We start from the raw sequence: 23,530 nt of genomic DNA on the forward strand, positions 1-23,530 counted from the left end.
TTACAGAATGCATGAAAGTAAAAAACCTTCAGCTTTTACAGCCATTATATCAAGCCCCTTTCTATGGGGGCACCCTAGCAGGATCACTCCTGAGCTGCTGCTCTGTGTGTCCATTCACACACAGAGCGTGGCTCAGCCCCGTCCCCGCTCTCTCCTCATTGGCTCACTGGCTATGATTGTCAGTAGGGGGATCCAATGACTACCCCTGCTGTCTTAGCCAATGAGGAGGGAGAGAGCCGACAGAGCTGAGGCTCTTGTGCAAATTGCTGGATCGAGATGGGGCTCAGGTAAGTTTTAGGGGGGCTTCACACAGAAGGTTCTTTACCTTCATGTATAGAATGCATGAAAGTAAAAAACCTTTAGCTTTTACAACCACTTTATTGATTGTTGAACTCAAATACATTAAATTGTTGTTCTGTCTTTCAATTTTTGTAATTTTCTTTAGCATTGAGTCCATCTGGTTGCTGTGGAATAACACTCAGTTCTTGTTTCAAACCCTTAACGAGTCCTAAGCCGCGTCTGAAGCTGTCCATGTGTTTTTCGTTCTAAAAAAAAAAAAAAAAATGCGAAGAAGAAAAACATAAATAAAACTGGAGTGTTACAAATATTTGTTTAGGTTAGATCTTTTTTTTTGCACAGGAAGTTTAGAACATAGCCCCTGCAGGCTTTATTTGTACATACACAAAGTCGCACACACACACACAAGTGCCTAGTAAACACACGGGTTCCAAACACAGAGTCGCTGAGAGCAGATAGACACACGCAATCTTGGCACATCACAGAGTGTGACATCTGGGAGCGGATAGAGAGATCTGCATCTGGCAAAGCTTTCTATCCGTTCCCAGATGTCACTGTGGGGCCACTTCCTTCTTAGTATGATGTGAGGGGCTCCTATCCCATCAATTCCATCAGCAAAGCGGAGAGGGAGAAAGTGAGTCAAAGCACAGAGAGCTACAGAGGGAGGATGGAGAGTTTTAGAAGGTGATAGATTGCCATGGCACGCCGTTAGCAACACAGATAAATGAGTCAAGGGAAAGAGTAGTACGCAACGGGGACACAGGCAACACATTTCCTAGAAGAGAGGGACAAGGCGGGCGACAAATTTGGGAAGCAGATCATAAAAGGACAAGAGAGAGGAAAGCGGGTGTGAATGGAGCTTCAGAAAAGAACGTACATATAGTAAAGCAGAGCTGATGCTGAGAAGTGAAGGAAAGGCAAAGCAATATTTTTTTTTACTTTAAAGAGGCGAACAACTGACTACAGGAGTACAGGGGGATCCCACTCACTATTGGTCACTGGATTCGGGGCTGGTTCAAGCGCACATCATGATCCCATTTTGGATGAGGATGTCCTGCATACTCCTCCTCACTTCTGGAAGAGAAGGAAGAATTTATAACGGGAGGAAGAAGCCATCAGCACTGACAGCACAGAGGTATATTGACATAGACGCTATGACTGAACGGTGACTGTAAAACAGGAATCTACGGGCATGCGCACTAACACTGCAGGACAGCATTACACTAATACTGTACTAAACTTAGGCAAGGCATATACTCCTGTACTACATTATAGGGGCGCTGCACTATATACAGGCATGCAGTTTTAGGACAGAGGGGATCATCACTTAAAGCGGTTGTAAACCCAGCTTGGTAATTTTTACCTACAGGTAAGCAAATAATAAGGCTTACCTGTAGGTAAGATGAATATCTCCTAAACGTGCACCGTTTAGGAGATATTCACCCTGCATGCAGCCTGTGACATCACTGACACATACCTGTGAAGGTCTTTTTGAAGGTCTGGCATACCTTGCCAGAACTTCAGAGCTTTGTGGCAGAACCGAAGGCTCCCGCATGCATAGACGGTAGGGACAGCTTTGAGGCTCCAGCCAATCACAGCGCACCCAGAAGAAAGACAAGGGGAACATGTCAGCCCTCTCAGCGGTGACTTTACAGCGCTAGAGGGCTTTGCATGCATACTAGCACATTATGCTATTGCTTTGCAGGGTTTTTTTTGAACATTCGTGGTTTACAACCGTTTTAAAGTGAAGGGATGTTAACCTGCACACCTGCAAAAGTTTTCATTTATCCAGGTCATGGTATAGCTAGTATCAGTTGGTCACTTTCAACTGGAATTGCTCTATGATGATGTTGAAGATGTTTCCAGGGCTGGCATTAGGAGTGGGCAAATTGGACAGTAGCCCATGGCCCCTATCCTCTCCAGGGCCCCAGTTAGTGGAATACACAGCAGGGGCAGAAAAGTAGTTACTGGCCGCAGAAAGTGGTGTCCTGCAGCTCCTGCAGAGAGTGATGTACAGCACCACTGCTCCTGCTTAAAATGATGTACCACCACGGGGCAGGATTCCACTCAAACCTGTATACAGTGATAGACGCATGTGGCAGCCAGCGGGGTCAGGGTGGGAAGTAGCAGAAACATCTGCTGCAGGAAAATGCTTGAGATGGCAACACTGAGGGTGCACATTGACTGGGCAGAAGTAAAGCTGTCTGTAACAAAGGGTGGGGTAGGTAGGTTGGGAGGGAGTGAGGTGTGTGTTAGGCCAGCCATACAGGGAGCAAATTTCTTTTCTGCAATCACGGGTTGCAGGAAAGAAATTCGCTCGATTCTCCCATCAACACAGACAGTGTTGATGCGGAAATTCCTCCTGCCAGGCCATTGTTTTCTTTTGGTGGGGGCGCAGGGAAGGGTGGGGGAAGTCGTTCCTGCCAAGAGAAGACAGTGATTATCGCTAGCGGCTATAGCAGCCCCTACCGATGATTGCAAGAAAATCCGGCAGGCTGGTTGTACCCAAGTTGATCGATCGATCAATTTGGTACATTCAGCCTGCTGAACCAGCCAATATTCAAACTGTCTATGGCCACCAGCTTTAATATGTCTGTTTGTGTGTGTTAGTATGTATTAGGGTGTGTATGTACTGTATGTTGTGGTAGCAATACACCTAACAATCTGGAAAAACGATTCTGCACAGATTTTGACAATATGATAGCATCTATGAATTATCAAAAAGACGCATACTGGGTCATCAATTGATTTTTAGCAAAACCAATGGGCATGGGCATGTGGGGGATTTTTAGCGTGCCTGGTAATATGCTACACAAACAGGCAATGTACTTAAAAACAACAATAGTTATTATACACAATTAAAATCTGAAGATACAATCTAAAATCATGTGATAGATGCTGTCAAGTTTGTTATGCAACCAACAGAGCAGAAATTGAGGGTAGGATCGACATGTTTTGCCCAAATCACCATTTTCAAGTTGCAGGCCGCTCCAGCGGCATTTCTTGCCATATTGGCTGTATACAGGGCTGGAGTTTTCTTTGATCCATGTGGATGGCTGGTAGGGTTCGAATTTAAGGTCTTGGTTATCATCTCTTCCCCTTTTATTCCCCTGGCCTATGGGGTTCAAATTGGGCATTCTTTTTTGTAAGGAGGACCATCATTTTCCTTTATATTATTCTATTGGTATATTACTGTGGTATAGTCTTCCCATCAACCTCCCATTTCATCTGTCATTTCGGGTCAATATGTTGTGAACACGAAGTGGATCCTGAATAAGCCCAATTTGGGCGAAACGTGTCAATCCTACCATCTCTTTCTGCTCTGTTGGTTGTATAACAAACTTGGCAGCATCCATCACATGATATTAGATTGTATCCTCAGATTTTAATTGTGTATAATAAATATTGTTGTTTTTAAGTACATTGCCTTTTTTGTGTAGTATATTGCCAAGCATGCTAAAATTCCCACCCCTGTTGGGTGACTCGGGGATACCTTGTTTTTTCTACTATTGACTTTTTGAGCATTGTGCTGTCTCCTTTTTATACAAGCTCTCCCACCTAATATTCCCACTAATTTTGTATGTTCACCCAAAACATCACTAAGGCTGGTTTTATTGCATTGTATGGATATTTCATTTTTTTCTAGCTTCTATCACTCTAGTACTGACTTTGTTTGTGTAGACATGTTCTCAGTTGTGTTAGTACTGTACTGATTTTGTCTGGTTGACTCACTATGTTTTTGGTTGTCTCAAAATAATACTGATTGTGGCTCTGCGGACATGTATCTGGTTGTATCAATATTATATTGATTGTGCTTCTACAGACTTGTTTCTGGTTGACTTACCATGATACTGATTCTGCTTCTATTCAGCCCTGTAAACATAATTCTGGTTGTTTGGTGCTGATTGTGGTTTTGTGGATATATGTATGGTTGTCCCACTATATTATTGATTGTCCTTCTATGGACATGTTTCTGGTTAACACACTATACTGTAATACTGATTGTGGGTCTGTGGACATGGTTTGGTTAATTCACGATTGTGCGTCCATGGACGTGCTTCTGGTTAACTCACTATAATATAGACTGTAGCACTGTGGACATGTTTCTGGTTGATTCACTATGATACTGATTGTGGCTTTGTAGACATATTTTTAGTTGTCTTACTATGATATTGATTGTGGCTTTGCAGACATATTTCTGGTTGTCTCACTATGATATTGCTTGTGTGTCTGTGGGCATGTCTTTGGTAGCTTCTCTTATGATACAGATTGTGGCTCTATGGACATGTTTATTGTTGTCTCAGAATGATACTTCTTGTGGCCCCATGGATGCTTTTGGTTAGTTTTACCATTATACTAATAGTGGCTCCACGGACATTTTTCTTCTTTTTGTCTTACTGTGATACTGCTTGTGCTTACATGGATATGTTTCTGGTTGACTCACTATGATACCGATTGTGTTTCCATAGTTGCCAACATTGTAAAAATATTTTTAGGGACACTTTTTTGGCTGTAGGCGGAGCTGCATTATAATAAGGGTGTAGGGCATGCATTTGTAGGTGTGACATAGTTGAAAATAAAATTGCGCAGCGCCAAAAAATGGGTGTGGTTTACGTGGAAAGTGGGCGTGGCTTAAATTGGTGTGGCTCAAATGGGGTGTGGTTAGAGTCTGAGATGAATGAGGGATGGAGAGGAAAAGGGGGAAAGGGGGGAGAGGGATGGAGGGACAGCAGCCCCAGATCCTACACCACAATAGCAATATGTGTAGTCTAGAGTTTAACAATCAGCAGATAAAGATACTCCAAACACCTTGTGTTAGCCCTTCAATCATCCTGGCGCCATGGTTGTTATGGTGTCAGGATGATTGAAGTGCATTACTTCTATTATTACATTGTAATATAAAATGAAATCATTCAACTCACCATAATGCAGAATCAGTGGGAGCCCTGAGTGTGTCACTTACCACGTTGCCTGCCACCAGATGCCATCAGGTGTCCCCAGCAGAGTTCGTCCTTACATCAGGTGCCCCATCAGCGGAGCCCCTCCTTACATCTGTGTCCCCATCAGTCCTACTTACATCTGTGTCCCCATCAGTCCTCCTTACATCTGTGTCTCCATCATTCCTCCTTACATCTGTGTCCCCATTAGTCCTCCTTACATGTTGTGGTGTCTCCATCAGTCGTCCTTACATCTGTGTCCCCATCAGTCCTCCTTACATCTGTGTCCCCATCAGTCCTCCTTACATCTGTGTCTCCATTAGTCCTCCCTACATGTCGTGGTGTCTCCATCAGTCCTCCTTACATCTGTGTCCCCATCAGTCCTCCTTACATCTGTGTCCCCATTAGTCCTCCTTACATGTCGTGGTGTCCCCATCAGTCCTCCTTACATCTGTGTCCCCATCAGTCCTCCTTACATCTGTGTCCCCATCAGTCATCCTTACATCTGTGTCCCCATTAGTCCTCCTTACATGTCGTGGTGTCCCCATCAGTCCTCCTTACATCTGTGTCCCCATTAGTCCTCCTTACATGTCGTGGTGTCCCCATCAGTCCTCCTTACATGTCGTGGTGTCCCCATCAGTCCTCCTTACATCTGGTGCCCCCCGTGACATCCAGACTATACGGCCCCCCCTGTGACATCCAGACTGGCCCCCCCTGTGACATCCAGACTGGCCCCCCGTGACATCCAGACTGGCCCCCCGTGACATCCAGACTATACGGCCCCCCCGTGACATCCAGACTATATGACCCCCTGTGACATCCAGACTGGCCCCCCCCCGTGACATCCAGACTATACGGCCCCCCGTGACATCCAGACTATACGGCCCCCTGTGACATCCAGATTATACGGCCCCCGTGACATCCAGACTGGCCCCCCCGTGACATCCAGACTATATGGCCCCCTGTGACATCCAGACTGGCCCCCCTGTGACATCCAGACTGGCCCCCCTGTGACATCCAGACTATATGCCCCCCCCTGTGACATCCAGACTATACGGCCCCCCGTGACATCCAGACTGGCCCCCCATTACATCCAGACTACACGGTCCCCCCCGGTGACATCCAGACTATACGGCCCTCCGTGACATCCAGACTATACAGACCCCCCTGTGACATCCAGACTGGCCCCCTGTGACATCCAGACTGGCCTCCCCTGTGACATCCAGACTGGCCTCCCCTGTGACATCCAGACTGGCCTCCCCTGTGACATCCAGATTGGCCTCCCCTGTGACATCCAGACTGGCCCCCCCCCCCGTGACATCCAGACTGGTCCCCCCTGTGACATCCAGACTGCACCCCGTGACATCCAGATTATACAGCCCCCCTTGTGAAATCCAGACTGCCCCCCTGTGACATCCAGACTGCCCCCCTGTGACATCCAGACTGCCCCCCCGTGACATCCAGACTGCCCCCCCATGACATCCAGACTGTCCCCCCCTGTGACATCCAGACTGTCCCCCCCTGTGACATCCACTGGCCCCCCCTGTGACATCCAGACTATACGGCCCCCCCGTGACATCCAGACTGGCCCCCCCTGTGAGATCCAGACTATACGGCCCCCCCCAGTGAGATCCAGACTATACGGCCACCCCTTTGACATCCAGACTGTCCCCCCCCTGTGACATCCAGACTATATGGCCCCCCTGTGACATCCAGACTGCCCCCGTGACATCCAGACTATATGCCCCCCGTGACATCCAGACTATATGCCCCCGTGACATCCAGACTATGTGGCCCCCCCATGACATCCAGACTATACGGCCCCCCCGGGACATGCAGACTGGCCCCCCGTGACATCCAGACTATACGGCCCCCCCCGTGACATCCAGACTGGCCCCCCCGTGACATCCAGACTGGCCCCCCCTGTGACTTCCAGACTGGCCCCCCCTGTGACTTCCAGACTGCCCCCCCTGTGACATCCAGACTGCCCCCCCGTGACATCCAGACTGCCCCCCCGTGACATCCAGACTGCCCTCCCTGTGACATCCATACTGCCCTCCCTGTGACATCCAGACTGGCCCCCCCGTGACATCCAGACTGGCCCCCCCGTGACATCCAGACTGGCCCCCCGTGAAATCCAGACTGCCCCCCCGTGACATCCAGACTGCCCCCCCTGTGACATCCAGACTGCCCCCCTGTGACATCCAGACTGCCCCCCCCGTGACATCCAGACTGCCCCCCTGTGACATCCAGACTGCCCCCCCTGTGACATCCAGACTGGCCCCCCTGTGACATCCAGACTGGCCCCCCGTGACATCCAGACTGGCCCCCCCGTGACATCCAGACTGGCCCCCCCGTGACATCCAGACTGGCCCCCCCTTGTGACATCCAGACTGGCCCCCCCGTGACATCCAGACTGGCCCCCCCTTGTGACATCCAGACTGGCCCCCCCTTGTGACATCCAGACTGGCCCCCCCTTGTGACATCCAGACTGGCCCCCCCTTGTGACATCCAGACTGGCCCCCCCTTGTGACATCCAGACTGGCCCCCCCTTGTGACATCCAGACTGGCCCCCCCTTGTGACATCCAGTCTGCCCCTCTCTGTGACATCCAGACTGGCCCCCTCTGTGACATCCAGACTGGCCCCCTCTGTGACATCCAGACTATACGGCCCCAAAGTTGGTCAACCGGAGCCACGTGGTTACAATAGAGATTGAGCTGCGGAACCGACCATCCCCCGCCCCTTTCCATAGCAGGTTACAGAGACTGGCAGCGGGGCGGAGCGGGCCGGGGGGTGGGTGGCGCCGCAGCTCAATTTCTATTGTAGCTATCTGGCCAGCCTACTTCTATGGTCTTCTTGAAAATGGCGGCCAGCGCGAACCTCGGCAGCGAAAATCGGGAAAAAACGAATTTCCCAGGACACCTCTCAGGAAACGGTTAAATCGAGAAAAGGGTCTAAATCCCGGGAATGTCCCGGGAAATTCGGGACAGTTGGCAAGTATGTGTGTCCATGGACATGTTTCTGGTTGAATCACCATGATACTGATTGTGGCTCTGTAGACATAAATTTAGTTGTCATACTGTGATACTGATTGTGGCTTGGAAGACATGTTTGTCTCAGTATAATACTTATTGTGGCTCTGTGGATGCTTCTGGTTAGTCTTACCATGATACTAATAGTGGCTCCATGGACATGTTTCTTTTTGCCTCATTGTGATACTGCTTGTGCTTCTATGAATATGTTTCTGGTTGACTCACTATGATACTGGCTGTGGCCCTGTAGACATAATTCTGGTTCTTTCACTATGATGCTCATTGTGGCTTTGTGGACATAGCTTTGGTTGATTCACTATGATACTGGTCATGACCCTGTAGACATACGGTGCCTTGAAAAAGTATACATACCTCTTGAAATTTTCCACATTTTTCATGTTACAACCAAAAACATGAATGTATTTTATTGGGATTTTATGTGATAGACCAACACAAAGTGGCACATAATTGTGAAGTGGAAGGAAAATGATAAATGGTTTTCAACATTTTTTACAAATAAATATGGCATGCATTTGTATTCAGCCCCCCTGAGTCAATACTTTGTAGAACCACCTTTCACCTCAATTACAGCTGCAAGTCTTTTTGGGGATATCTCTACCAGCTTTGCACATCTAGAGAGTGACATTTTTGCCCATTCTTCTTTGCAAAATAGCTCAAGCTCTGTCAGACTGGATGGAGAGTGTCTGTGATCAGCAAGTTTTAAGTATTGTCACCGATTCTCAATTGGATTTAGGTCTGGACTTTGACTGGGCCATTCTAACACATAAATATGCTTTGATCTAAACAGTGGGGATGGTGTGTTTAGGGTGATTTACAGTGTTAGTTTTCCGCCACACAAAGCGTTTTGCTTTTAGGCCAAAAAGTTCAATTTTGGTCTCATCTGAACAGAGCACCTTCTTCCACATGTTTTGCTGTGTCCTCCACATGGCTTCTTGCAAACTGAAAACGGGACTTCTTATGGCTTTCTTTCAACAATGGCTTCCTTCTTGCCACTCTTCCTTTGTGCTGCCCCAACGGGGCATAGAATTTATATAGATTGTTTTCCTAACCATTTTCTATGGACGTTTATATTTAGTTCACATGCTGTCATCTAGTGACCTTTTGTGGTAATGCACTTGTTTTCTCAAGTTTATTTTCCCTTATGTTATGACACACTTCCTTTGTATGTAATGCTCCACACTTCTTCCTGAGATTGTACTTCCTTTGTCATGGATGCAGCTCTCTGATTCCTCCTGTATCGAATTGTATTGTAATTGTACTGTCTGCCCTCATGTTGTAAAGAGCTGCATAAACTGTCGGCGCTATATAAATCCTATATAATAATAATAATAACAAGCCACATGTAGCAGGGCACATGTATTTTGCATAGTAATCTACAGACAATATCATCTTTTGACCGCAGAAATACTACAACCTATTCATCTGTTTGTATCCTGTCATCTGCTGTAACCTGATGTTCAGCATAAAAGCACCTTTGTGGATGGAATCAGTATTTGGTGAGTTCAAACTATCTGATGAGGATTGTCCTCAATGATTATATCTTATACGGGCCAGGCATAGAGGTCTCACAAGGGATAAGTCGCTTCACAACAATCAGAGTCAGAATAGTCAAAAGATGTATAGAATTCCTACAGCCTGCTGTGTGTATGTGTGCGCCTGATCTGCAATCAAGCTCAGTGCCATACGCCATCTTGTGAAGTACATGGTCGCACAAGTTTACTGCACCTCGTGTGAATGTTAAAAACTGTTTCTCTACATTGAACTGTGTTACCCCACCTGTCTAAGCTGCTGTTCGTCTTCTTAAAGAGACAGTACCATTTCTTGCAAAAACGTGAAAAATGTCTAGACAAGACTCTGAGCACCCTTTTGTGGCTGAACCAAAACACAGATTCATCATGCCTCTGAACCTGCAGATGTACAGGGAGCAGATTCTGCAGATACTGCTGAACAGAGTGTAAGACCCAAACGTACAATAAAACCGACACAGAAACTCAGAGAAAACTATGAAACCACTAGTGATGAGTTCTCCAGCAATCTGTCAGACTTATGAGACAGAACTTCACACTGCATGTCAGTTTTGTTACACTTTAATGATCAACCAGCTGAACTAAGAGACTCTATAGATCTCTTATCTGCCGCGTACAAACGCTACCAGTGGCTGTTTGCAAAATACACAGCTTTCTTGCAGGATTGTAATATAGAGGACTCTTCAGCATAACTGACCAGGGCTGATGCACTAAACCAACAATGGGATCCCTTAGTGCAAAATGCCCAGCGTAAGGCAGAACTCTGCATTGCTCAACCGCAGGAGACCAGATCTCACAGATCCACACCAACCAGGCACACTGCACGTTTTTCTAGATCCTCTCGCTCCAGAAGTTCAACATTAAGCGTTAAGATAATAGAGGCCCGTGCTGATGCGGAAACAAAAAAGTGCAAAGCTACTTTACCAGAAAGGAAGCAGAAATAGAATTGCGAAAGGCAAAGATGAAAGCTCAACAAGCAGAAATAGAGGCAAAGATGAAAGCTCAACAAGCAGAAATAGAGGCAAAGATGAAAGCTCAAGATGTAGATCTAGAAACACAAAAGGCAAAGATGAAAGCTCAACATGCAGAGGCAGATTCCCAATTAGATTCCCAATTAAAGATTCTGAAAATGGAAAGGGAGGAAGCAGCTGCCCTGGCAAGGCTGAGAGTCCTCGAACAAGCGATAGGAGAAAGTGTTAAGACTGGTCCATCCCAGCGGAACTGCAAGACCTAGTTGAACGCATCAGTGAATATGTACTAAGGCATAATGTTTGCAATGATACAAAGTTATCTCATGTACGGCTTACTAACAACACTGTTCGAATCTCAACACAGAAACCTCTCAGCTCCAAATGCCTGAGCCTCTTCAAGTCTACAACACAAGTGCATCTATGCAGCAAACCGCATCACCTCTTGCTAACAACAAGGTGACTTCCAGTGACAAGCCGCAGCTCAAGCCACAGCCAGCACAAGCCTTAGGGACTACACCACAGTTAAATGCTCTTGCAACATCATTTCAACCTGGTAAACCTCACCCTACTTCACCAGAGAACTTTCACACCCGAGGGGTTCCACAAGTTACTTTGGCACCTAAGAGTGAGAGATCAGACTTGAATGACTTCGCCAGATACATGGTACGCCGTGAGCTCATTAACACTACCCTCTCAAGGTTTGACGACTATCCGGAGAGCTACAGGGCCTGGAGATCAACCTTCAAAGCTGCCATTGCTGATCTCAACCTTACTACCAAGGAGGAACTTGATTTGCTCATAAAGTGGCTGGGGACAGAATCTGCAGATTGTGTTAAAAGACTGAGTGCATGTTGACCACCCGGATGCAGGTCTCGTTGCTGCATGGGCAAGACTTGAGCAAGCCTATGGTAGCTCTGAAGCCATAGAAAGCGCTCTATTCGAGAGACTGCAAAACTTCCCAAAAATAGGGAATGAAGACTATCGCAAGCTCCAAGATCTGAGTGATCTTCTCGGGGAGCTGGAGTTGGCAGACAGACCCGCGTCTACCTGGACTAAGCTTCCTGGGCACTGCTCATGGTGTCAATCTAGTGGTGTCTAAACTGCCATACGGCCTGCAAGAGAAATGGGCACAACAAGGCTCAAGGTATAAAAGAGACTATAACATATCTTTTCCTCCATTCGCATATTTTTGCAGGTTCATCAGTGATCAAGCCTGGATGAGAAACAGACAGAGATAAAAACCCTAATCGTCAGTGCCCTATTCACAAGAAGCCTCACCCCTTAAAGAAATGTTGTGGGCTTAGGGCAAAGACGTTACAAGAGCGCAGGGAGATTCTTCAGAAACTTGGAATATGCTACAGGTGCTGTGCTTGTTATAGACATTTTGCTAAAGACTGTAAGATTGTCATCAAGTGCACAGAATGCAGTAGCAACAGACGTGTTATAGCTATGCATCCAGGCCCACCCTCCGACAATTTACAGCAGCCTCCTACCTCCAGCCCTGTCTCAAGTCATGCACAGAAGTCTGGGGAGAAGGCTTAGATCAAAAATGCTGCTCTAAGATATGCCTAGTCAAGATATAGTTTGTTCACTAAGGTTCTCTAACAAACCTCTGAGGGCTTCACAGAACAGCTAGATTCAATTACACACAGGTGGAATCTATTTACTAATTAGGTGACTTTGGAAGGCAGTTGGTTCCACTAGACTTTAGTTAGGGGTATCAGAGTAAAGGGAGCTGAATACAAATGCATACCGCATTTTTCAGATATTTATTTGTAAAAAATTTTGAAAACCATTTATAATTTTCTTTCCACTTCACAATTAATTGCCACTTTGTATTGGTCTATCACATAAAATCCCAATATGTTTTTGATTGTAACATGACAAAATGTGGAAAATTTCAAGGGCTATGAATACTTTTTCAAGGCACTGTAATTCTGGTTGTTTCGCTGATGCCGATGATTGTGGCTCTGTGGATATGTTTGTGGTTGTCTCACTATAATACTGATTGTGCTTCTATGGACATGTTTCTGGCTGACTCACTGTGATACTGAGGGCACGTTTACACTAGAATGCAGCGTGGGAAATCTATGTTCCTGCGTGGCTTCCCACACCCCATTTCAATCGTACTGCCTATGCGACCTGCAGTGAGTGTCAGTGCAAAGTAATGACACCCCACATGCAGGTCACAATAAGCAGCACATTTGCCCGCACCGGGTCACATGGTACAAAAGTACTGTGCAATTTGGTTGCAATGCGTTTCCAAAAGTAGCGCATGCACTATTTTTGGTGCAGTGTGATTTCAGCCCATTCAAAATTAATAGGCTGAAATTGTACTGCACATAACTTCACGTGAATTGCACAGATACCGCAGTGTTCCTGTGTGATTCCAATGCAATTTCTAGTATGAATGGGCCCAGATTGTTGACCTGCAGAAATGTTTTTGGTTGTCTTGCTATGATACTAATTGTAGCTCGGTGGACATGTTTGTGGGTTTATTCCCTATGATACTGTTAGAGGCTCTGTGGGCATGTTTCTGGTCGTCTCATTAGGCTTTTGGCTCTGTAGTCATGTTCCTAGTTGTCTCACTATGATACTGATTGTGGCTCTGTGGGCATGTTACTGGTGAATCCACTATGATGCAGACGTGGTTACTTTTTAATAATAATTTATTGAATTATTTTTTGTGTTTATTTGTCCTGTAATTAGTCTAATGCTGCATACACACGAGCGGAATTTCCATCAGAAAAACCTTGGATGGTTTTTCCGGCGGAATTCCGCTCAAGCTTGGCTTGCATACTAACTGTCACACAAAAGTTCGCTGAACTTACGACCGCCAAGAACGCGGTGACGTACAACACTACGACTAGCCGAGAAAATGAAGTTCAATGCTTCCAAGCATGCGTCGAATTGTTTCCGAGCATGCGTAGGAATTTTGCGTGTCAAAATTGGTACAGACGATCGGAATTTCAGATCGGAACTTTTTCTGACTGAAAAATTGAGAAAAAAAGATGTTCCCAATCTTTTGCTGGCTGGAATTCTGCCAGAAAAAGTCCGATAGGGCATACACACGGTCGCATTTTCGGACCAAAAGTTCTCATCGGACTTTTGCTGGCGGAATTTCCACTCGTGTGTACGGGGCAGTATTCTTTCTTCAATGCAGTTTTTAATCCATTGTATCTATTTTTGTTTAATTATATATTTTTTATAACTCTGCATGTGTCTTCTTGTGTCAGTATGTTGGGAAGGCAGTGAACAATCCAGTTGTTGGGGAAGGGAGAGAAAAGTGAAAATCCAGCACTGGTAAGCAGAATGGCAGCATCTGGCACAATTTCTAGCCTGGAACTGTCAGCTGAAAGTTGCTGTATAGTTCCAGTGCTGACATCACGGCATGACTGATTTTCCTTTCACTGACACTCATGATTTGTCCTCTATCTAACCAATGATTCTGATGACCTCTCCACACGCTAACCACCAATGCTGATGACTGTCCTTCCCGCTGACCACCAATGCTGATTACTGTTCTTCCCGCTGACCACCAATGCTGATTACTGTTCTTCCTGCTGACCACCAATGCTGATGACTGTTCTTCCCACTGACCACCAATGCTGATTACTGTTCTTCCCGCTGACCACCAATGCTGATTACTGTTCTTCCCACTGACCACCAATGCTGATTACTGTTCTTCCCGCTGACCACCAATGCTGATGACTGTGCCTCCCACGGACCACCAATGCTGATGACTGTTCTTCCCGCTGACCACCAGTGCTGATGACTGTTCTTCCCGCTGACCACCAATGCTGATGACTGTTCCTCCCACTGACCGCCACCAATGATAACAATTTTTCCTCCTAATGATCACTGACACCATAGCATTTTTTCCTCCATAATAAACACCAAAACTGTAGGTATTTTCTCTCACTGACCACTGATGCTGATGATCCTATCTCCCCCACATGTGTGCAGAAAAACATATGTCATGAAATAGTTACATTTGCCCTTAAGCCAGGCCCACCAATCTGTTCCACATGACCAAGCTTAAAGTGCAACTTTAGTCCCGCTAGATCACATCAGGCTGGCCCCTTTTGCAGGTATAGCTACTGTATATAAAACATAAAAAAGTGCCTTTACTGTTTAAAATTCTGTAATACACTGTCTCACCCTGCTCTGCACATGCTCAGTTGTTCTTTATTTTTTGGCACTGTGACAAAAATTAGAGCAACTAGAGGCCGATCCGCTGACAGCCTAAAGATTCACTGCTGCTCATGGGCTCTGGGCTTTAGCAAGATGGCAACCTCCAGCAAGAAGAAACTGGAGGCAACTTACAGCACACACTAATTTTGGTAGCATAATTAATAATGTAGAATGTATGTTCCTTGCTAAAAAACATTTGTTTTTATCAAGTTATTATGGGTAAATTTCCATTTTTGGCCTTGCAGTGGTACACTATGCTTTTCTCATGTCATTTTACCAAAATGTGCCCCAGGTCTACATCTCTGTATGTGATATGCTTCTCATTATGAGGAGTGGATGTATGCACGTGAGCGCTGAAGCCCACTTTGATTAAACCACTTTTCCTTGACATCCAGTACATTAAGTCTATGGTTGGTGGATCTGTGCAATGCTACTGATTACAGGAAGTGTTAGGGTGAATTCTCACTGTTGTGGTGCATTAAAACATATCATGCCATGTGTTAAAGCGGAGTTCCAGTCATTTTTGTGTTTATTAAAAGCCAGCCCTCCCCTCCCCTCTCTCCCTCCCCTCTCTCCCTTCCCTCTCTCCCTTCCCTCTCTCCCTTCCCTCTCTCCCTTGTCTCTCCCCAGCACCAGCATCACAAGTGTGGGCACCCGGATGTGACCGCTTGCGGCACTGCACATGCGCAAGTCACGCTGCGCCTCCTCAATGGCGGGGCAATCTTCTGGGACTGGTAACGTGTCCCAGAAGATTGCAGGGAGGGAGGGGGAGAGGAGAACTGTCAAAAGTAGGTACCTACTCCCCCCCCCAAAAATGACATGCCAAATGTGGCATGTAAGGGGGTGAGGAGTCCTTAAAGCGGAACTTCCACTTTTGGGTGGAACTCTGCTTTAACATACATTACAGTAAAGCAGTCCATTTAATTGAATGGATTGCCTAAATCACCAAAACACACCATAAATGTGCATTCACTAGTTTTTGTGACACAGTGCACAACAATGCACAGTAGTGTGCTGCAACACAGGTGCATTGGGGTGATATTAAAGCCCAAAACCCACCCAAAAGAAGAAGCTCTGCTTATCTGTCCCCCCCCCCCCCCTCCCCAGTGCCATATTTGGCACCTTTCGTTTCTGACAGGTACCTGTCCTCACTTCCATCGGACTTCGCCGCAGCGAGGTACATCAGAAGTTTGGCTCCCCCTCCTCCTTCTCTGCCGCCGGGCCATTCAGAAAGTGCAGCCCACTTTGCGCATGCACAGTAGGGAATCAGCTGTGAAGACGCAAGGCTTCACTGTCCGTTTCCTTACAGGCTATGGCAGCACACGAGAGCTGATGGAAACATCGGCTGGGGTGCTGACATCGCTGGATTCCAGGACAGGTAAGTGTCCTAATATTAAAAGTTAGCAGCTGCAGTATGTGTAGCTACTGACTGTTAATTTTTCCATGGGGGGGGCAGAACTCCGCTTTAAGAATGAATGGCATGCAACATACCACAGCACATGATGGGTGTTACTACATTGCATAGGTGTAAATTCAACCCCAAACTAGTCCCTTGTTCTATTGAGATAAAGAACTTTAGCATAAGAGTCCCCTATTTTTTATATTTGCCCAGGGCGCCATTGTGTATAAAACCAGCCCTGGATGTTTTACTGCTTATCCAAGCAGCTTCTTCAGTTCCAGTGACTGACATCTACCTTGAACATATCCCATGGTTATTGGTTTAAAGGGTCTGTGGACTATAAATGCTGTCCCATGGGCTGGTGAGACTTTAATTACATGCAATATAATCATCTTATTTATAATGGTGACCCAATCATAAGTTAAAGGGATTTTACACAGCTGCAGCAAAGTATATTAATAAATAATAAAAAAATATATATTTTCATCCCCTTTTTTCTTTTTTTCTTTTCTCTCCCCTCTTCCCGGGGTTTAGCCATCAATTTCTTGTATATTGAGCAATAATGATGTGAACGACATATGTAGATTTCATGTGACTTGTATGTATTTTTATTTTTAGAACTTCTTTCTACCATATCTGTATATGAGATAGGAGGTCCTGAGGAAGCGTGGTTCCCGTGAAACCCGTCAACCACTCTCACCTACTCTCAATAGACTACCTTACTAAACAAATTCCATCCCTTCAGTGGGAATTGGTTGGGAGTATGAATGTTCTTGCACTTTTTGATATATGATCTTATCAATGTTTTTTTTAACTCAACCAAATAAAAATGTATATGGATTTTTAACATTTTGTGAAGTGTTTGTGTCTAGTGGAGGGGTATTTCAGATCCTACCCTATTTTTTTTTCTATGTACCAAGTTTTTGGGATGATACCATTCACTGGCACTGTGATTCTGGGAGTCCCACTCTCACACACGCCACAAAATTAAATTTATAATTAGAGCTAATGTAGCATGAATAAGCAACAGAAAATATTTCTGAAATAAACCCACATCTGCTAGGAACATTAAATGGAGGGGGCTTCCTGTTTTTGAAAAATCTATTTCACGTCGCGAAATTTTGCATTTGCATTATTTATCCCCTCACCGCATTATACTGACAAAGCAGTATACCTTGACACTACATTGTCAAGACTCGAACCACAGTCTGTACTATACACATATGCAGCATCCCACACTTTCACTGCTTTACAAAGACACTGAAATAAGCACATAACATCTAAAAACTGGGGTCAAGGTAAGGGGAGCTGTTGCCCTCCCTGGACTTGCTGTCACATTTTAAAAACAGCCCAACTGTGTAGGGCTCTGCCTGTAGATGGGGCTTATCACTCAAGTAGTGGACCCATGGGAACGCGCCCTCTAATGCTCGGGACACAGGAACGGAATAGTCTGCATCAAGGTGGCACCCCAGCTAACCGTTCCCCTTGCACAGTTCTTTTACACTGTGCCATGAGTGGTTACTCGAGCCATGTAACCACCGCTATATACCCACACACCTTCTCCTCACTTATTCGAAAGCAGCATTTCCGAGGTGAGCCTGCGCCCCTGCACCACCAACACAGCCATGCTTGCCACCTCATTCCCAGTGACAAAGTGAGAATTCAACCATTCAAACAGCACAGACCTCTGTTACTAATGAGCCTTAACACTTTGCTTCTCTCTCTCTCTCTCTTCCTGTACCTCCAGGCTAAGTCTATAGGTTCCCTGTGCTGTGATGTCAGTCGCATGTACGGGGTACTGATTGCCAGGGAAGGGATCAGGCTCACCAATCCCTTCACTACCAAGGTTACAGTCTCACATGCCAAGGCACTAACCTTCTGCTGGTTGCTATAACATTTTTCACCACTGGTTACTCATGGCAGTGGCACTGGGCTCCATCTTCCACCAACTCCGCAGCATGATTAACCCTTTCATGGTGACCCTCATGCCTCCTCTTATTCCCCTGTTTAACAAGCACTGTTCTTTTGATACGCTGTTACATGCACCCCTTTGTAGGAACTTCAGACAAGGCACTTGATAGCTTTGAGAAGTTTTACTTCTTGAAATTACAAAATTACTGTGACACAGTCTCTCAAAAGATCCGTCCATACACAGCTTAGTTCACCCTAGGTTAGGCTGCCCAATTCATACAATCTAGATAAGAAAAGTCCTTTCATCAGAGTCCAAATCTGACTTGTGGTACCTCAACTGGGTATCCCAAAAAGGAGGTCCTATGCTCAGTAGGGGTGAGCTTCGAGTTCGAGTCAAACTCATGTGCTCAGTAGGGATGAGCTTCCAGTTCAAGTCAAACTCATGTTCAACTCGAACATCGCCTGTTCGCCAGTTCGCTGAACAGCGAACAATTTGGGGTGTTCGCTGCAAATTCGAAAGCCACGGAACACCCTTTAAAAGTCTATGGGAGAAATCATAAGTGATAATTTTAAAGGCTTATATGCAAGTTATTGTCATAAAAAGTGTTTAGGGACCTGGGTCCTGCCCCAGGGGACATGTATCAATGCAAAAAGAAGTTTTAAAAATGGCCGTTTTTTCAGGAGCAGTGATTTTAATAATGCTTAAAGTGAAACAATAAAAGTGTAATATTCCTTTAAATTTCGTACCTGGGGGGTGTCTATAGTATGCCTGCAAAGGGGCGCATGTTTCCCATGTTTAGAAGAGTCTGACAGCAAAATGACATTTCAAAGGAAAAAAAGGCATTTAAAACTACTCTCGGCTATTAATGAATTGCCGGTCCGACAATACACTTAAAAGTTCATTGATAAAAACGGCATGGGAATTCCCCACAGGGGAACCCCAAACCAAAATTAAGAAAAAAAAAAAAATGACGTGGGGGTCCCCCTAAACTCCATACCAGGCCCTTCAGGTCTGGTATGGATATTAAGGGGAACCCCGGGCAAAATAAAAAAAGAAAAATGGCGTGGGGTCTCCCCAAAAATCCATACCAGACCCTTATCTGAGCACACAACCTGGCAGGCCACAGGAAAAGAGGGGGGGACGAGAGAGCAGCCCCCCTCCTGAACCATACCAGGCCACATACCCTCAACATTGGGAGGGTGCTTTGGGGTAGCCCCCCAAAACACCTTGTCCCCATGTTGATGGGGACAAGGGCCTCATCCCCACAACCCTGGTTGTGGGGGTCTGCGGGCAGGGGGCTTATCGGAATCTGGAAGCCCCCTTTAACAAGGGGACCCCCAGATCCCGGCCCCCCCCTGTGTGAAATGGTAAGGGGATACAAAAGTACCCCTACCATTTCACAAAAAAAAGTGTCAATAATGTTAAAAATGACAAGAGACAGTTTTTGACAATTCCTTTATTTAAATGCTTCTTCTATCTTCTATCTTCTTTCTTCTATCTTCTACCTTCTATCTTCCTTCGGTTTCTTCCTCCATCTTCTTCCTCTTCTGGTTCTTCTGGTTCTTCCTCCGGTGTTCTCGTCCGGCATCTTCCTCTGCAGCGCCGGCATCTTCTTCCCTTCTTCTCGGGCCGCTCTGCACCATGATGGGAGGCTCCCACTGTGTGATGCTTCTCATCTTCTGACGGTTCTTAAATAATGGAGGGCGGGACCACCCGGTGATCCCGCCCCCCCTCTGACGCACGGGGACTTGACGGGGACTTCTCTGTGGCATTCCCTGTGACGTCAGAGGGGGCGGACAGGGAAATCACCGTGCGCCAGAGGGGGCAGGGTCACCGGGTTGCCCCGCCCTCCGTTATTTAAGAACCACCAGAAGAGGAGAAGCGTCACACAGTGGGAGCCTCCCATCATGGTGGATGCGGAGCGGCCTGAAAAGAAAGGGAAGAAGACGCCGGCGCCGTGGAGGAAAATGCCAGACGAGAACACCGGAGGAAGAAGAAGAAGATGGAGGAAGAAACCAAAGGCGGATAGAAGAAAGAAGATAGAAGAAAGAAGAAGCATGTAAATAAAGGAATTGTCAAAAACTGTCTCTTGTCATTTTTAACATTTTTGACACTTTTTTTGTGAAAACCATTTCACACAGGGTTGAGGGCCAGGATCTGGGGGTCCCCTTGTTAAAGGGGGCTTCCAGATTCCGATAAGCACCCCGCTCGCAGACCCCCACAACCACCGGGCAAGGGTTGTGGGGATGAGGCCCTTGTCCCCATCAACATGGGGACAAGGTGTTTTGGGGGGCTACCCCAAAGCACCCTCCCAATGTTGAGGGCATGTGGCCTGGTACGGTTCAGGAGGGGGGGCGCTCTCTCTGGTCCCTCCCAATTTTCCTGCGACCTGCCAGGTTGCGTGCTCAGATAAGGGTCTGGTATGGATTTTTGGGGGGACCCACGCCATTTTTTCAAAAATTTTGGCACGGGGTTCCCCTTAAAATCCATACCAGACCTGAAGGGCCTGGTATGGAATTTAGGGGGACCCCCACGTCATTTTTTTTTTTTAATTTTGGTTCGGGGTTCCCCTGTGGGGAATTCCCAGTCCATTTTTATCAATTAGCTTTTATATGTATTGTCGGACCGGCAATTCATTAATAGCCGCGAGTAGTTTTAAATGACTTTTTTTCCTTTGAAATGTCATTTTGCTATCAGACTGTTCTAAACACGGGAAACATGCGCCCCTTTACAGGCACACTATAGACATTCCCCAGGTACGAAATTTAAAGGAATATTACACTTTTATTGTTTAACTTTAAGCATTATTAAAATCACTGCTCCCAAAAAAACGTCCGTTTTTAAAACTTTTTTTTGCATTGATCCATGTCCCCTGGGGCAGGACCCAGGTCCCCAAACACTTTTTATGACAATAACTTGCATATAAGCCTTTAAAATTCATGTTTGTGTCCCATAGACTTTAATGGTGTTCGTGTGTTCGAACAAATTTTTTGCATGTTCACAGCTGAGGTTGTTTTTTTGTATATATACTGAGGTAGGTACCCTATGAAAAGGGACCACTAACGTATAAGCCAATGGACAGAATCAAATAACACCTGGGTCCTTGTGCTGTGGGAGGACCACCACAGCGTAGGTTCCAACCGGGAGCTGGGGGTGGTAGGGTAGACCTAGGGCAGGGGCACACAGAAGGGGCCCCCACTGCAATAACCCTTGTGTAGGTCCACAGCCCCACTCCAGCTCTGGGGAAACACAGCAGCAAGGATGGTAACTGCATTCACGAAAGGACTGTCATCCTTTTCATAGGGTGCCTACCTCAGGATGTATTCAAAGAAACAACCTCAGCTGTCTCCTGATAAAGTGGGTACTGCCCACGAAACATGTAGCGATTATAGCACAGTTGAACTATGAATTTAATGTCGCAACAATTATGTCAGCATCTTGAATATATACTTGTGATCTATCTTTTATGGTGAAATATTTGTACGGTACAGGTTTTTTATGAAATACAAAATAAATATTGTAATTTTATATACTTGGAGTTCTGCTTCCATCTGAACATAGTGAGATAAAGAATAAAAGTCTAACCCTGGTTGGTTGGAAATATCTCTGATTTAAAAAACTGATAATTCAGTACCACAAATTCCCATATTTTCTGTAAGTTGGGCTAAATTCTTACTATATGCTAATGTTCTCTTTTTAGGTAAGTATGTGTTCAAGATCAGCATTTAAAATAGCTATGCTTAAATTTGAAAAAAAAAAAAAAATTCTGTCTTTCTATGGCTTCAGTGCTTTCTGAGTCACTAATCTAGAACAGGAATGTAGGTAGAGAATCCAGAAAACCGGATCTCTATACTTGTTCCAGGTCAGTGACTCAACAAATACTAAAGCCTTTGGTTTAGCATAACTGCCAGACAACTAGCATTTTAATGGGGAAGTCTCAGCAATGGTTTTATCCTCCACAGAGTATACCGTACTTCTGAATTTTTACACAGAATTGGTTAACACGCTGATCCCTGCTGCAATAGATATAGCCAGCCACATGGGACTTTGATCTACATCCTCTGGCACTGTCTCAAGTTCAGAAGGTATTTGTAGGGGGTGGTTCTAACCCTTAATGGTATTTTTGGTACACACCTGGAAGTTGATCCTTTCACATGCATTTGATTCATCCTTACTTGATGATTGGCTATAAAATGGGATGTTAGCTTTAAAATGGGAGTCTGCAACGCCCCTTTCATCTTTGCAGGAATGGGTGCGTGAGCTGAACAGATGTATTTCTTTTGAGAAATATAGCTACTCACTTGCATAAATTTGACCTAATATGGTCTCACTGGTCAGATTTATTGGACCACAGCACAGCTTAACATATTAAGTCAGCCTTTGCACTAAGTCATGTAAAAATGTGTGAAAGTCATGTAAAAATGTGTGTTTGTAGTAATGTGTATTACTTTTTCATCTGTAATGGGCTACAGATTGTCCTATAAGTGGTATGTGATATTTATTTGACCTTTTTGTCTTATCTGAAGTGTTTTTTTATGTATTTGCTTTAAATCCTTCTTAGAATAAAATCTGATTAAAAAAACATCTCAGCAATTGGAGCCTGTGCATGTGTCTCAGTACAGGTTTCCTTTAACATAAACTGGACCTTAGTTACTCCAAGTATTGTAGACAGTATCATATTTGAGAGGGTCAGCTACACTGGCACAGCAGAAGCCTGTTACTGGTGTATTTTCCTTGAGCACATTTCTGGGTTATATTTGTAGTGTTAAACCTAAAGTGTACAAATAGCCATTTATTGTGTATGAATATTGTTTTAATTTTAGATAGAGTACATGTCAGGAAAGGTCTGGAACTGTCAGGAAAGGTTTCACCTGCTGGTGGCACTATCTGATCCTTGGGCCGCAGTACTGGCGTTCACCAACGGGTGTTTCCTGGCAGTGTGGAGCCGACATTATCTCCTGCGATCGGGTGTCACCTGAAACTGATTGCAGGAGATGTGTATTAAAGAGGAAGTAAACCCTAATGGTTTTACTTCCTCTTTGTTTCCCTGCAAAGGTAAAGCATAATGGGCTACTATGCATTGCATAGTATGTATTGCATAGTAGGCCATTATGTGTCACTTACCTGACAAAGGAGCCTGCGATGTCACCACTGTCCCCTCTTCCACGAAGTGTCCATCTTCCTTCCGGGTATCGCTGCTTCGGCGCTGTGACTGGCCGGAGCAGCGATGACGTCACTCC

General features: G+C 45.5%; 1 protein-coding gene across 1 annotated transcript in view; it reads left to right on the forward strand.

Moving 5' to 3' along the window:
* Positions 1-468: 468 nt before the first annotated feature.
* Positions 469-23,530, forward strand: part of VWCE (von Willebrand factor C and EGF domains) — a 141,983-nt gene continuing 118,921 nt past the window's right edge. Inside the window, exon 1 of the mRNA XM_073604578.1 lies at positions 469-1,432. Coding sequence (XP_073460679.1) covers positions 1,326-1,432 — 107 coding nt within the window. The 5' untranslated portion in view covers positions 469-1,325. The remainder of the gene's footprint in view (positions 1,433-23,530) is intronic.

The sequence above is a fragment of the Aquarana catesbeiana genome, linkage group LG11 (assembly GCF_042186555.1).
Source record: "Aquarana catesbeiana isolate 2022-GZ linkage group LG11, ASM4218655v1, whole genome shotgun sequence".
Taxonomy (NCBI): domain Eukaryota; kingdom Metazoa; phylum Chordata; class Amphibia; order Anura; family Ranidae; genus Aquarana; species Aquarana catesbeiana.